General features: G+C 41.3%; 1 protein-coding gene across 8 annotated transcripts in view; it reads right to left on the bottom strand.

The window, feature by feature from the left end:
- Positions 1-15,469, bottom strand: part of arhgef12a (Rho guanine nucleotide exchange factor (GEF) 12a) — a 194,674-nt gene extending 179,205 nt beyond the window's left edge. For 4 of the 8 annotated variants that reach the window (XM_061878259.1, XM_061878261.1, XM_061878267.1 and 1 more), the window contains exon 1: positions 13,069-13,232. In XM_061878259.1, the coding sequence (XP_061734243.1) occupies positions 13,069-13,096 (28 nt within the window). In that variant the 5' untranslated portion in view covers positions 13,097-13,232. Of the gene's footprint in view, positions 1-13,068; positions 13,233-14,483 lie in introns of those variants that run through there. The other 4 variants (XM_061878260.1, XM_061878263.1, XM_061878265.1 and 1 more) reach the window with 2 other exon arrangements.
- Positions 15,470-15,880: the final 411 nt, after the last annotated feature.

Raw genomic sequence — 15,880 nt, 5'->3', positions numbered from 1 at the left:
AAACCGCTCTAAAACAACACCTCCAGGCAACTTCAACACTTTACTAATACCCTCCTCCATTCATATCCCATCTCCCCGGATTATAAACAACTCAAATGTACTTCTAATGTATATACTTGTTCTTATGCTATGTGAACTCACTATGTTCTCTGCTGGCTGTACATATCCTACTAAATAAGACCTACACTGTTTCAATGTCCGTTTCTCTGTTGATGTAATTGTTGATGACTGAAGTACTGATATCAACCAAAGCTCCTCATCCCATTGTAAATAATGTAAATAATTCAATGTATATACTATGATGATTAGCCTGTGTGATGACTGTATTATGCTGATAGTATATATTTGTACCATGAATTGATTAACGTGGACACCGACTCAAACAAGTTGAAAAACTTATTGGGGTGTTACCATTTAGTGGTCAATTGTACGGAATATGTATTGAACTGTGCAATCTACTAATAAAAGTATCAATCAATCAATCAAAATGCATGAAAGTTTAAAATGAGCATATATTAATGCAGCATGAAGAAGAATGTTTTAGTGTAGACACATTTAATCATTATACTGCTGTGGTTATATGTATCAAGTGTTCATTCAAGGCTAAGGCAAAATATCCAGATATATATGGTGTATCGTGACATGGCCTAAAAATAATGAGATAATAATAAAAGGCCATATGGCCCAGCCCTATCTCCTGAAAGTTGCAAATTGAACCAAAGAGAAAATAAAATTATTGACTTTGGCCAATGTTATTTGTGGTAAACAACACAACCAAGTGCCAGTAATGGCTATCTTGGGTAAAAAGAAAAAAAAAAACCTTGAGGATACCCATTAAGGCTGGACAATTAATCACATTTTAATCTAGAAAACCATTTTGGCTGCCACAAATGTATGAAGGTGCTCGTCAGTGATATTAACATTTAGGGATGCACCGAAATGAAAATTTGTGGCCGAAGCCGAATAAAATGTAAACGCTTGGCCGAAGGCCGAATACCAAATAATGAATGCAGTTTTTCACAATTTTTTTAATATTGCATAAATAGCCTAGAATAAATATTTAGACATGTTTTTCAAATAAAGTAATTTTTTTATTGAATATTGACATTTTTTTAATATTCCAGTAGCCTTTGCTTTTCAAAAAAAGCACAAAGTTTTTCATTTATATTAGGCCTTCAAACAAAACATGCATTCCAAAAAAAAATAAAGTGCATTAAAGTGGATAAACCCACAACAAATGAATTATTGTCCTTTTGGCAAAAGTCTGCTTAGCCACAGTAGATATGCTAATAATGTAAACAGAAGGCTCAAGTAAATCTCAACTAAGTGTGTGCTTGTAACCTCATACACTTATACAGGTAGCCTACACAACAGGCTAATAATGTAAACAGAGGCCCCACTAAATCTCAATAAGTGTGTGCTTGTAACCTCATACACTTATACAGGTACACAACATATCCCAACGTCACTGCACGTTGGTTGATTGCGTCACCGCGTCAAAAAATTGCGTCACACGCCACTATTTGGCCTTGTTTTTAACTCATTCCACCGAAGGCCGAATGTGGCTTTTTTTGCCATATTCGGACGAATATATTCGGTTACCGATTAATCGGTGCATCCCTATTAACATTTCAAAAAGTGGTGGGGGTAAAATTGTGGAATTCTCTTTACAACGAGATAAAAAACTGTAAAAATATATTCCAATTGAAAAAAATATATAAAGATAGAACGATAAGATCATATGGACAGCCATAAGTGTTTACATTTTGTTTTTTATTTACTATTTTACTTATTTTTTTGTCTGGTTTTGTATTTGCTCTGTATCATTCCGTGAGGTGTGTATTATATTATTACTATTATTTTCTTGGTTTGGTTTATACTTTATGAAGTTTTGCACTTGTGTTTTTCTTGTGTTTTTTGTTTTTGATTGTTTCATAACATTTGGATATATGTGTCGGCTTAAATGATATTCATGAAGTAAGATAATGTATTATGTCAAAGGAGGCAGGAAATTATAAGATTTTCTTCATCCTGCTCCTTCTCAGGAATTGTGTGAATTTAAATTGTATAATTGTGATATAATTATTTATCGTTCTAAATGCACATCAATGAATGAGATAAATAAAAATGAAATGAAATGAAATGAAAAACAAGGTCCGCCTGCGTCTGAAATCAAACAATTTCAAAGCCGGCAGCTGCAGGAAAGTAACAGCGGCTCGACTTGAAGGCGTGGACGCCTGCACAACACGCTGCTCTACTTGAAGTCACACAAGCAGGACCAATAGCTAATTAATCAAGGTCTGGAAACAGTTTCCCATTGTGTGTTAACACTTCTTGCTGGTTTAGAAAACCAGATCAAGCGCCGGTGTCCAATTAAAGATGTGGAGGGCACACACGCAACGTGGGTCTTTTATAACCATCCATCCATTTTCTACCGCTTTTCCCTTACAGGGTTGCTGGAGCCTATCTCAGACACACACGGCGAAAGGCGGGGTACACCCTGGACAAGTCGCCACCTCATCGCAGGGCCAACACAGATAGACAGACAACATTCACACTCACATTCACACACTAGGGACCATTCAGTGTTGCCAATCAACCTATCCCCAGGTGCGTGTTTTTGGAGGTGGGAGGAAGCCGGGGTACACGGAGGGAACTCGCGCAGTCACGGAGAGAACATGCACCAAACTTGCCAACTCTCCCGGATTTTCCGGGAGACTCCCGAAATTCAGCGCCTCTCCCGAAATTCAGGCGGAGCTGGAGACCACGCCCCTTTCAGCTCCAATGCATACCTGAGTGAGTACAGCCTGTTTTCACGTCCGCTTTCCCACGATATAAACAGCGTGTCTGCCCAATGACATTATAACTGTAGAATGATCGAGGGAGAGTTCTTGGTTTCTTATGTGGGTTTATTGTTAGGCAGTTTCATTAACGTCTTCCCAGCGCGGTAACAACACAAAACAACAGCAGTCACGCTTTCGTCTACCGTAAAGCAGTTTGTCTGCCATAAACAGCAATGTTGTGACACTCTTAAACAGGACTGTACATGCACCACAACACCTCCAGGCAACTTCAACCCTTTACTAATACCCTCCTCCGTTCACATCCCATTTCCCTGGATTATAAATAACCTAATGTAAATAATCGAATGTATTTCTAATGTATATGCTTGTTCTTATGCTATGTGAACTCACTATGTTCTCTGCTGGCTGTATATATCCTTCTAAGTAAGACCTACACTGTTTCAATGTCCATTTCTCTGTTGCTGCAATTGCAGATGACTGAAGTACTGATATCAACCAAAGCTCCTCATCCCACCCCCCGGATTTTAAATAATGTAAATAATTCAATGTACATACTATGATGATTAACCTGTGTGATGACTGCATTATGCTGATAGTATATATTTGTACCATGAATTGATTAACGTGGACCCCGACTTAAACAAGTTGAAAAACTTATTGGGGTGTTACCATTTAGTGGTCAATTGTACGGAATATGTACTGTACTGTGCAATTTACTAATAAAAGTGTCAATCAATCAATCACGCGTATGTGACAATACTCCTCCCCTCTTAACCACACCCCCAACCACACCTCCCCACCCCACCTCCCGAAATCGGAGGTCTCCAGGTTGGCAAGTATGACATGCACACTCCACACAGGATCGAACCCCTGAACTTCGTACTGTGAGGCACACATTGCCCGGGAAAAAAAACCCATAAAAATGGATAAAATGGGCTGGAAGCATCATGTAACAAGAAAAAGCTGAAATGTTATTATGAATGATGAACAAAAACACTTATTTGTTTCCTAATGTGCAGTGCATTTTGAGCGGAGGAAGTGAACAAACTTATAAGTAATTGCTGGGATGTGAGTGTACTTTAAAGGCCTACTGAAAGCCACTACTAGCCACCACGCAGTCTGATAGTTTATATATCAATGATGAAATATTAACATTGCAACACATGCCAATACGGCCTTTTTAGTTTACTAAATTGCAATTTTAAATTTCCAGCGGAGTTTCCGGTTGAAAACGTCGCGGAATGATGACGCGTGCGCGTGACGTCACCGGTTGTAGCGGACATGTTCTTCCAGCACCGATCACGGCTAAGAGTCGTCTCCCTTAATCGCATAATTACACAGTATTCTGGACATCTGTGTTGCTGAAACTTTTGAAATTTGTTCAATTAATAATGGAGAAGTCAAAGAAGAAAGATGGAGGTGGGAAGCTTTTAGCCTTTAGCCACACAAACACACGGTGTTTCCTTGTTTAAAATTCCCGGAGGTGAAGATTTTCTATGGATCAGAGCGGTCAAGCGAACATGGATCCCGACTACATGTCAACCGGCAGTTTTCGGTGAGAAAATTGTGGAAATAAGTCGCCTCTTACCGGAGATCAGCGGAGCCAGCGTCCTCCTGCAGCTGCCGTGACTTCTCTCAGAGACTCTGGCGTCAAAACACCCGTGCCCACACTCCTCCGACTTTAAGGTACTATTTAACTCACTAAAACACTAGCAACACAATAGGCAGATAAGGGATTTCCCAGAATTATCCTAGTAAATGTGTCTAAAAACATCTGAATCGCTCTCACTGCCCTCGCCTTTTTTTTTTTCTAAGCCTTCACTCAAACTTTCCTCATCCACAAATCTTTAATCCTCGCTCAAATTAATGGGGAAATCGTCGCTTTCTCGGTCCGAATAGCTCTATCTGCTGGTGACCATTATTGTAAACAATGTTCAGATGTGAGGAGCCCTACAACCAGTGACGCCACGCGCACATCGTCTGCTACTTCCAGTACAGGCAAGGCTTTTTTATTAGCGACCAAAAGTTGCGAACTTTATCGTCAATGTTCTCTACTATATCCTTTCAGCAAAAATATGGCAATATCACGAAATGATCAAGTATGACACATAGAATGGACCTGCTATCCCCGTTTAAATAAGAACATCTCATTTCAGTAGGCCTTGAATGTATCATAAAATATATATTTGTTTTATTTTAACAAATGGCTGAAATTAAATAGTGAACTATTTAAAAGGGTCTGAATACTTTCCGTACCCACTGTATGCAACAACTAGGCATAATGTTTTTTTCAGCCATTTATTGGACTGTTTTACGACTTCATTGATGATGTCACGTTCATAACCCCGACCACGGCAAGTGGATTGCAGATCCGTGGGAAACACTGTTTTTACTGAACATAAAATAGTAATCATGATTAATAATCCTAAATCTAATACTGATACAATTAATTGTGATTATTATTTCGGTCATAACGTTGCAGTCCAAATAAACATTGGTGCAGAACTTCTTGCAAGGCAATGAAAGTTGCACACGTGTCTCTGTCTAGGCTGTTCAGTACAATATGGCACGCTTGACTTAAACAACAATAAAACTGCAGTGCTGAGTCATCTTGGTCTCTGATGCTTACAGTTTTATATACAGATATAAAGTTTACATACACATGTAAAGAACATAATGTCATGGCTGTCTTGAGTTTCTAATCATTTCTACAACTCTTATTTTTTTTTGTGATAGAGTTACTTATTGGTAACAAAAAACAATTTATGAAGTTTGGTTCTTTTATGAACTTATGGGTCTACTGAAAATGTGTATCAAAAGTATACATACAGTAATGTTAATATTTGGCTACATGTCCCTTGGCAAGTTTCACTGCAATAAGGCGCTTTTGACGTTATTTAGCCATTCCTTTACAACTTTGAACGTGTGTTTGGGGTCATGGTCCTGTTGGAAAACCAAACTGCGCCCAAGACCAAACCTCCGGGCTGATGACTTTAGCTTGTCTTTTTCATTGTCTCATTTACTCTCTGTAAAACACCAGCTCCATTGGCAGAAAACAGGCCCAGAGCATAATATCACCACCGCTATACTTAACAGTAGGCATGTTATTCCTGGGATTAAAGTTCTCCCCTTTTCTCCTCCAAACATATTGCTGGGTATTGTGGCCAAACCGCTCCATTTTTGTTTTATCTGACATCACATGGACACAGATAATTCCTTCTGGAAGAAAGTTCGATGGTCTGATGAAACAAAATACCCAGCAATATGTTTGGAGGAGAAAAGGGGAGAACTTTAATCCCAGGAACAACAAGCCTACCGCTAAGTATAGTGGTGGTGATATTATGCTCTGGGCCAGTTTTACTGCCAATGGAAATGGTGTTTTACAGAGAGTAAATGGGACAATGAAATTCTTCAGGACAAGCTAAAATCATCAGCCCGGAAGTTGGGTCCTGGGTGCAATTAGGTGTTCCAACAGGACAATGACCGCAAACACGCGTCAAAAGTGGTACAGGAAAGGCTAAATCAGGCTAGAATCCAGGTTTTAGAATGGCCTTCCCAAAGTCCTGACTTAAACGTGTCGACAATGCAGAAAAAACAAGTCCATGTCAGAAAACCAACAAATTCAGATCAACTGCACCAATTTTGTCAAGAGGAGTGGTCAAAATTTCAACCAGAAGCTTGTGGATGGCCACCAAAAGCGCCTTATTGCAGTGAAACTCGCCAAGGGACATCCATCCATCCATCCATCCATCCATTTTCTACCGCTTATTCCCTTTCGGGGTCGCGGGGGGCGCTGGCGCCTATCTCAGCTACATTCGGGCGGAAGGCAGGGTACACCCTGGACGAGTCACATGTAAGCAAATATTAACATTGCTGTATGTATACTTTTGACCCAGCAGATTTGCTTACAGACCCCTGAATGTTATTTTTTTGTGAAAATCAAGTATGTGCTCCAATCACGCTATCACAAAAAAATAACAGTTGTAGAAATGCTTGGAAACTCAATAGAGCCATGACATTATGTATGTAAACTTTTGACCACAACTGTAATATATCCATCCATCCATCCATCTTCTTCCGCTTATCCGAGGTCGGGTCGCGGGGGCAACAGCTTAAGCAGGGAACCCCAGACTTCCCTCTCCCCAGCCACTTCGTCTAGCTCTTCCCGGGGGATCCCGAGGCGTTCCCAGGCCACCCGGGAGACATAGTCTTCCCAACGTGTCCTGGGTCTTCCCCGTGGCCTCCTACCGGTTGGACGTGCCCTAAACACACATACTTTGAGTTCCCTCTGGATGACAGAGCTTCTCACCCTATCTCTAAGGGAGAGCCCCGCCACACAGCGGAGGAAACTCATTTGGGCCGCTTGTACCCGTGATCTTATCCTTTCGGTCACGACCCAAAGCTCATGACCATAGGTGAGGATGGGAACGTAGATCGACCGGTAAATTGAGAGCCTTGCCTTCCGGCTCAGCTCCTTCTTCACCACAACGGATCGGTACAACGTCCGCATTACTGAAGACGCCGCACCGATCCGCCTGTCGATCTCACGATCCACTCTTCCCTCACTCGTGTAAAATATATATATATATATACTTTGCATTTTAAAGCAGAGGTTACTGTTGACTTAAACATTGCCTGTACAATTAATAAAGGTTTAGGGTGTTGACTGTTTGGCCGAGCAAACTTCCATTAATTCCTAAGGGGAAAAAGTGAACAATTAAAATGGAGAAAATTGGACAGGACAGGCAACAACATAAGAAAGCTAATCTAGTCATGTGTATGTCTGCCACAAAAAACAGCAATATAATTAAAGTAGGAGCACTGCTAACCACTGCTGTCATGGTTGCAAAGGGGGGGATGGGTCCCGAGCAGAATGGGGGCCTTGCTTTTACATGACGTCTCATCTAGAGCAGTGTACGCTTGCTCCCGTCCTAAACCAACCAAGAACCTTCTAATCTGTAGATATGAGATCCGGGTAAGAAGGGCTAGTGTAGTGCAAGAGAAGTCAAAGTGGAAAACCACACTGTGTAGATTAAACTGGAAAAAACACTCATCGGGCTGGATTTATTTGCCATGGAAGGGATAAAACCATGGCAGCGTCCAAGCTCTCCTGACTGATTCCTCCAGTAAGATGATTACGAGGTTCCGTCTAAATCCACAGATTGTTTTAATGACTGCAGAACGAGGTAAGCGTTAAAAAGGCTTAGGGCAGGGCTATTCCACTAAATTGTTCAAGGTGGACCTGCTGCAAAGACGCCGGTCAAATACATTCCATGCTGTATTCAGTGTGCCGTGAGATACAGTCTGGTGTGCCGTGGGAGATGATCTAATTTCACCTATTTGGGTAAAAAATATTTTTTGCAAACCAGTAATTATAGTTTGCAAATGATTTGTTGTTGTTGAGTGTTGGTGCTGTCTAGAGCTCAGCAGAGAAACCGTGTAATACTCTTCCACATTAGTAAGTGGCAGCCGGTAGCTAATTCCTTTGTAGATGTCGGAAACAGCGGGAGGCAGCGTGAGGTAAAAAGGTGCCTAATGCTTAAACCAAAAATAAACAAAAAGCTGAGTGCCCCTAAGAAAAGGCATTGAAGCTTAGGGAAGGCTATGCAGAACGTAACAAACTGAACTGGCTACAAAGTAAACAAAAACAGAATGCTGGACGACAGCAAAGACTTACTGTGGAGCAAACACGGTGTCCACAATGTACATCCCAACATGACATGACAATCGACAATGTCCCCATGAAGAAGGATAAAAACAATTGAAATATTCTTCATTGGTAAAACAAAGTAGATGCGAGAAATATCGCTCAAAGGAAGACATGAAACTGACAGGAAAATACCAAAAAAAGAGAAAAAGCCACCAAAATAGGAGCGCAAGAAAAGAACTAAAACACTAAACACAGGAAAATGGCAATAAAGTCAAAATAAGTCAGGGTGTGATGTGACAGGTGGTGATAGTACACCTACTTTGAGACAAGAGCTATAGTCATGCATGCTTGGTTTTGCTTTAAAGTCCATCCATCCATCCATTTTTCTACCGCTTATTCCCTTTCGAGGTCGCGGGGGGCGCTGGCGCCTATCTCAGCTACAATCGGGCGGAAGGCGGGGTACACCCTGGACAAGTCGCCACCTCATCGCAGGGCCTGCTTTAAAGTCATATCCAACAATTGCGACAACAACTTCTTACTGTCAACTGAGTTATGTTTTTTAATGATTTCTGCTGGTGGTGTGTCTCCGGATATTTTTCAAAGCAAAAAATGTACCTTGGCTCAAAAAAGGTTGAAAAACACTGTTTGAATGATTAATTTTCCACTGTGACATCAGCAGGGTTTCTATCAAGATGCTTGGTATTTACATTGTATAACGCAGTGTTTGTCAACCTTTTTCGAGCCAAGGCACATTTTTTGCGTTGAAAAAATGCAGAGGCTCACCACCAGCAGAAATCATGAAAAAACGAAACTCAGTTGACAGTAAAAAGTAGTTGCTGGATAAGAATTCAAACCATAACCAAGCATGCATCACTATAACTTTTGTCTCAAAGTTGGTGTACTGTCACCACCTGTCACATCACGCTAGATGACGATCTCGATATTTTTAGACCACGTCACAATACACCATATATATCTAAAAATGTAAGCCTTGAATGAACACTTGAAACATATAATCACAGCAGTATGATGATTCTAAGTGTCTACATTAAAACATTCTTCTTCATACTGCATTAATGTGCTCATTTTACAATTTCATGCAGAGAGGGAAACCACAACTAAGTCAATTTACCAAAACTGTATTTATTTACCAGTTATTAAGCAGTAATTTCCAAAACAGAAAGTGCAAGATTGTCAGAGACATTTTAAAACAAGCTATTAGTGCACTTTTGTGCATGATGTCACTCAAATGACATTAAAACAACACTAAATTAAAGTGCACTTTTTGTACCGAACGCCACTACAATAGTTCAAAACAAATAAAGTGCACTTTTGTGCATGATGTCACACAAGATATTTCAATAACTGTCAAATAAAAAAGAGCTGCATAATAGGAAATCAAATAGTGTATGTCCTTCGCTATGTGGTAGGTTCCTGCTGACGTTATCTCCTTCTGTTGTTGACTATTTTTTATACGGTGTTGATGTGGAAATGGTTGCTTGGGCATTTTGTGGGTGTGGCACCGAACTGAGATGTTGAAATGCTGAATTTTAAGCACTCTTCATTCTCTAGCGGGTGAATTTTCAAATGATGCTACTAGGGATGCACCGATTAATCGGTAACCGAATATATTCGGCCGAATATGGCAAAAAAAAAAACACATTCGGCCTTCGGTGGAATGAGTTCAAAGCAAGGCCGAATAGTGGCGTGTGATGCAATTTTTTGACGCGGTGACGCAATCAACCAACGTGCAGTGACGTTGTAACCAGGCGCCTTCGGAAAAATGTCAACAGTGTGGAGATATTTTAAAGTGTCGGAAAGTGACAAAAGTATTGCAGTTTGCAACGAATGTTCAGCCAAACTGTCTCGAGGAGGTGCCTCGTGGCCGACGTCTTTGAGAGGACGAAAAAGTTTGCGACTGACAGTGCCAAAGGAAACGGACTTACAAAGAAGGAAATGGAGTTTATGGCTTTGGATGAACAACCGTTTAGTGTTGTGGAGGACATTGACTTTCGGAGACTCATGGAACACATTGAGCCCCGTTACACGATACCGAGCAGACGGTATTTCTCTGATGTGTGTTCTTTACATTGTGTGTGTGCTGTTTACATTATTAGCCTGTTGTGTAGGCTACCTGTATAAGTGTATGAGGTTACAAGCACACACTTAATTGAGATTTACTTGAGCCTTCTGTTTACATTATTAGCCTGTTGTGTAGGCTACCTGTATAAGTGTATGAGGTTACAAGCACACACTTAATGAGATTTAGTGGGGCCTCTGTTTACATTATTAGCCTGTTGTGTAGGCTACCTGTATAAGTGTATGAGGTTACAAGCACACACTTATTGAGATTTACTTGAGCCTTCTGTTTACATTATTAGCCTGTTGTGTAGGCTACCTGTATAAGTGTATGAGGTTACAAGCACACACTTATTGAGATTTAGTGGGGCCTCTGTTTACATTATTAGACTGTTGTGTAGGCTACCTGTATAAGTGTATGAGGTTACAAGCACACACTTAATTGAGATTTACTTGAGCCTTCTGTTTACATTATTAGCATATCTACTGTGGCTAAGCAGACTTTTGCCAAAAGGACAATAATTCATTTGTTGTGGGTTCATCTACTTTAATGCACTTTATTTTTTTGGGGAATGCATGTTTTGTTTGAAGGCCTAATATAAATGAAAAACTTTGTGCTTTTTTTGAAAGCACAATATTCAATAAAAATGTACTTTATTTAAAAAAAACATGTCTAAAAATGTATTGTAGGCTGTTTTTGCAATATAAAAAAAATTGTGAAAAACTGCATTCATTATTCGGTATTCAGTATTCGGCCTTCGGCCAAGCTTTTAAATTTTATTCGGCTTCGGCCACAAATTTTCATTTCGGTGCATCCCTAGATGCTACACAATAGCAGCAATGCTACTTTTTGTAGCAACGCTTTTGCAGCATACTAGTTCAACATCTTTGCGCTTGAAACCAAAACCACCGCCAGACGATGCACCTCGTGCTGTTTTTCTTGGGAATTAATTCTTCCTTCATTTGTTACCAGATTCGCACCTTCTTTCTCTCGTATTACCACTCGCACCACTCCGCTAGCACCACAGCTAACATTACCGTGTCGCTACCTCTCTGCTCGGCGAGGGCGTATGACATTGCACGCACGAAAGTATGTGACGTATGTAAAAAGGTGCGCTTGTTTTATGTCTCTGTGAGAAAGAGAGACAAGAAAGAGTGGGAAGAGCCAGTAGTGTAATGCTCGCAGCTAAAAGCAACTGCGTGAGAACGTAGACTCGAATATCACGATATCATGATACAGTCATTTTCTATATCGCACAGAGACAAACCCGCGATATATCGGGTATATTCGATATATCACCCAGCCCTACATCACGCCGTGAATTCTTTTGAGTTTTTTTACGTTTTCCTGTGTGTAGTGTTTTAGTTCTTGCCCTGCGCTCCTCTTTTGATGGCTTTTCCTCTTTTTTTTGGTATTTTCCTGTCGCAGTTTCATGTCTTCCTTTAAGCGATATTTCCCGCATCTACTTTGTTTTAGCAATAAAGAATATTTCAATTGTTTTTATCCTTCTTTTTGAGGACATTGTTGATTGCCATGTCATGAGTAGGCCTTTGACCTACTCAGTGGCCTGTGGTAAGAGTGTCTGCCCTGAGATCGTAGGTTGTGAGTTCAAACCCCGGCCGAGTCATACCAAAGACTATAAAAATGGGTGCCATTACGCTTGGCACTCAGCATCAAGTGTTGGAATTGGGGGTTAAATCACCAAAAATTATTCCCGGGCGCGGCACTGCTGCTGGCCACTGCTCCCCTCACCTACCAGGGGGTGAACAAGGGGATGGGTCAAATGCAGAGGACACATTTCACCACACCTTGTGTGTGTGTGACAATCATTAGTACTTTAACTATGTTCAGATGTACATTGTGGACACCGTCTTTGCTCCGCAATAAGTCTTTGCTGTCGTCCAGCATTCTGTTTTTGTTTACTTTGTAGCCAGTTCAGTTTTAGTTTCGTTCTGCTTTGCCTTCCCTAAGCTTCAATGCCTTTTCTTAGGGGCACTCACCTTTTTTTTTATTTTTGCTTTAAGCATTAGACACATTTTCACCTGCACGCCGCCTAACGTTTTTTCCGACATCTACAAAGCAAATAACTACCAGCTGCCACCTATTGGTCTGGAAGAGTATTACACGGTTACTCTGCCAAGCTCTAGACAGCACTGACACTCAACAACAACACATCATTTGCGGACTATAATTACTGGTTTGCAAAAAAAAATGTTTTAACCCAAATAGGTGAATTTAGATCATCTACAGACACAAAACAATGGCACATTATTTGCGGATTATAACTACTGGTTTGCAAAATATACTTTTAACACGGCTCGGTGACATTATATAATCTCCCACGGCACACCAGACTGTATTTCATGTCATAATGGAACACGGACCACTAGAATCTAGTGGTCCATTTTCCATTATGACATCAGCAGGGTTTCTATTCAAGATGCCTGGTATTTTACATGGTATAGGGCGACTATTAGTCAGCACAATGCAGTGATTTAGAGCACACATGTTTACTGCTGGCATACTGTAGTTGTCAGTGAAGCTGGACTGTGTGTCACTCATTGGGCTTCCGGTTCTAGATTTGCAGCGATTTATATCCGGTTAACATTTTCCAGGGTGCGATGAGGCGGGAAGTCAAAAATGAATATTCTTTTAAAGTAGCGCTGTCAATGGTAAATATCCTTATGTTTGGGGGTAGTAACGGTATTACTGACGGACAGATGTCGCGGTGCAACTGCAGCGAGCCACGTTAGAAAACCCTCGTCACCATGGCAACATCTCTGTCGCTTTCACTCATTTGCCGCTTTCCCACTAATGCACGGGTAGGCAACCCAGAACGTTGAAAGAGCCATTTTGGACCCAAATAACAAAAATGGTCTCTGTCTGGAGCAAAGGGGTGGAAAGGGGGGGGGGGGGGAGGTGTTTCTCTGCTTTCATCATGCAAGTGACGTCAATGTTCGGCCCTTGAGAGCCACATACCACACCGTGATTGGTAGATTCCTTCAGCTCCGCACACAACGCTGTCAAGCGCCATTCATACAAAACTCGCGGGACGCACTAACATTAAACTTTCATATTAAGGTGGGGGCCGCAAGATAACGTCTCGCGGGCCGCAATTGGCCCGCGGGGCGTGTGTCTGAGACCCCTGATCAAGATGCCTGGTATTTACATGGTATAGGGCGACTATTAGTCAGCACAATGCAGTGATGTAGAGCACACATGTTTACTGCTCGCATACTGTAGTTGTCAGTAAAGCTGGACTGTGTGTCACTCATTGGGCTTCAATTTCTAGATTTGCAGCGATTTATATCCAATTAACATTTTCCAGGGTGCGATGAGGCGGGACGTCAAAAATATGTATATATTTTCTTAAGTAGAGCTCTCAATGGTAAATATCCTTATGTTTGGGGGTAGTAACGGTATTACTGACGGACAGATGTCGCGGTGCGACTGCAGCGAGCCACGTTAGAAAACCCTCATCTCCATGGCAACATCTCTGTCGCTTTCACTCGTTTGCCGCTTTTCCACTAATGCAGGGGTAGGCAACCCAGAACGTTGAAAGAGCCATTTTGGACCCAAATAACAAAAATCATCTCTGTCTGGAGCAAAAGGGGGTGGGGGGGATTGGGGGTTTCTCTGCTTGCATCATGCAAGTGACGTCAATGTTCGGCCCTTGAGAGCCACATACCACACCGTGATTGGTAGATTCCTTCAGCTCCGCACACAACGCTAAGCGCCGTTCATACAAAACTCACGGGACGCACTAACATTAAACTTTCATATTAAGGTGGGGGCCGCAACATAACGTCTCGCGGGCCGCAATTGGCCCGCGGGGCATGTGTCTGAGACCCCTGATCAAGATGCCTGGTATTTACATGGTATAGGCCGACTATTAGTCAGCACAATGCAGTGATTTAGAGCACACATATTTACTGCTGGCATACTGTACCTGTCAGTGAAGCTGGACTGTGTGTCACTCATTGGGCTTCCGGTTCTAGATTTGCAGCGATTTATATCCGATTAACATTTTCCAGGGTGCGATGAGGCGCGACGTCAAAAATAAATATTCTTTAAAAGTAGAGCTGTCAATGGTAAATATCCTTATGTTTGGGGGTAGTAGCAGCAGCTTGGGCTCCTTAAAAATGAATCAGGGCCTGAGGGAGATGATAATCCTTCCCAACACTTGCATGTCCTTGAATTCCCATCCCAGTTTTTTTTTTTTCCGTGCGGTAATCCAGGGCGAAGCTGCCCGCCCGCCTGCACCCCTGTTCGGCTTGAATGAGTGACTAGACGTCCCTGGGAGATGCGGCAAATTCCTCCAGTGGGGGCCACCCTCCTCTCCCGTTCGCAGTCTGCTGGAAAAAAAATGATGTATTTTGGAAAGGAAGAAAAAAAAACGGTTAGCGTTTTAAATGGAAAATAGACGGAAAAAAAATATTTGCAGGAGAATCCTCAATGGAAATGTCCAATCTTGTTAGCTGGAAGCTAACAAAACAGTTAGAAGAAAAAAAAAAAAAACTTCGTCGTGTGCTTGTCAAAGTCGTGGAAAAAACAGCACGCCTCGTTTTTAAATATGTTGAGCGACAAAGTGTCCGTCGAAGGGCGGAAAAAAATCCAAATAAAAAGGAGTTTTTTTCAGCACCTTGACTCCATGTTTCCACAGCCCGGGGATGGAAAAGCGAAGCTAACGTTAGCCCCAAAAGCTAACGGGACAGAAAGTAACAAGCGCGTCTTTCCCAGGCCACGTATTTCAACAACAACAAAAAGAAGAGGAGTCCCAAAAGGTGCTAAAAACAAGCCGGCGCACTCACACGCTTTTCCCCTCCGACGTTCGGCGTCATTTATGTCAGGATATAAGTTGAGGGAAGGCAAAGGAGGGAGGGGGAAATACCACAGTGTGCCGCTAGCAACGCCCTAGCCTGCTAGCCCGAGAGCCGCTTCCACCGACCACTTCCGCCCGGAGTTGAGGAAAAAACTACAAAAGTAGCCGGATTGAATTAAATTAATTATAAAACATAATTTAGCGACTAAAACACACAGAACACTTAATAAAAAAAGATGACAAACGTTACTACTTAATTATTTTAAAAAATATATTATAAAACATAATTTAGCGACTAAAACACACATAACACTTAATAAAGAAACGATGAAAAACGTCACTACCTATTTTTTTTTAAATATTATAAAACATAATTTCACTTTGATTCCGATCATAATGTATGCTGAACTTTGTGTTATGTTGCGTTTGACACGTAATAGTAACAGGCAGGAAGGGTTCGCAACAAAACACTCAAAAAAAAAAAAGAGGACAAAATTAACTACTATTTTTTTTTTATTATTTTA

This window comes from Nerophis ophidion, linkage group LG18 (genome assembly GCF_033978795.1).
Source record: "Nerophis ophidion isolate RoL-2023_Sa linkage group LG18, RoL_Noph_v1.0, whole genome shotgun sequence".
Lineage (NCBI taxonomy): Eukaryota > Metazoa > Chordata > Actinopteri > Syngnathiformes > Syngnathidae > Nerophis > Nerophis ophidion.
Note: the sequence above shows the minus strand (reverse complement) of the source record. Positions and strands in the feature narration are given on the sequence as shown.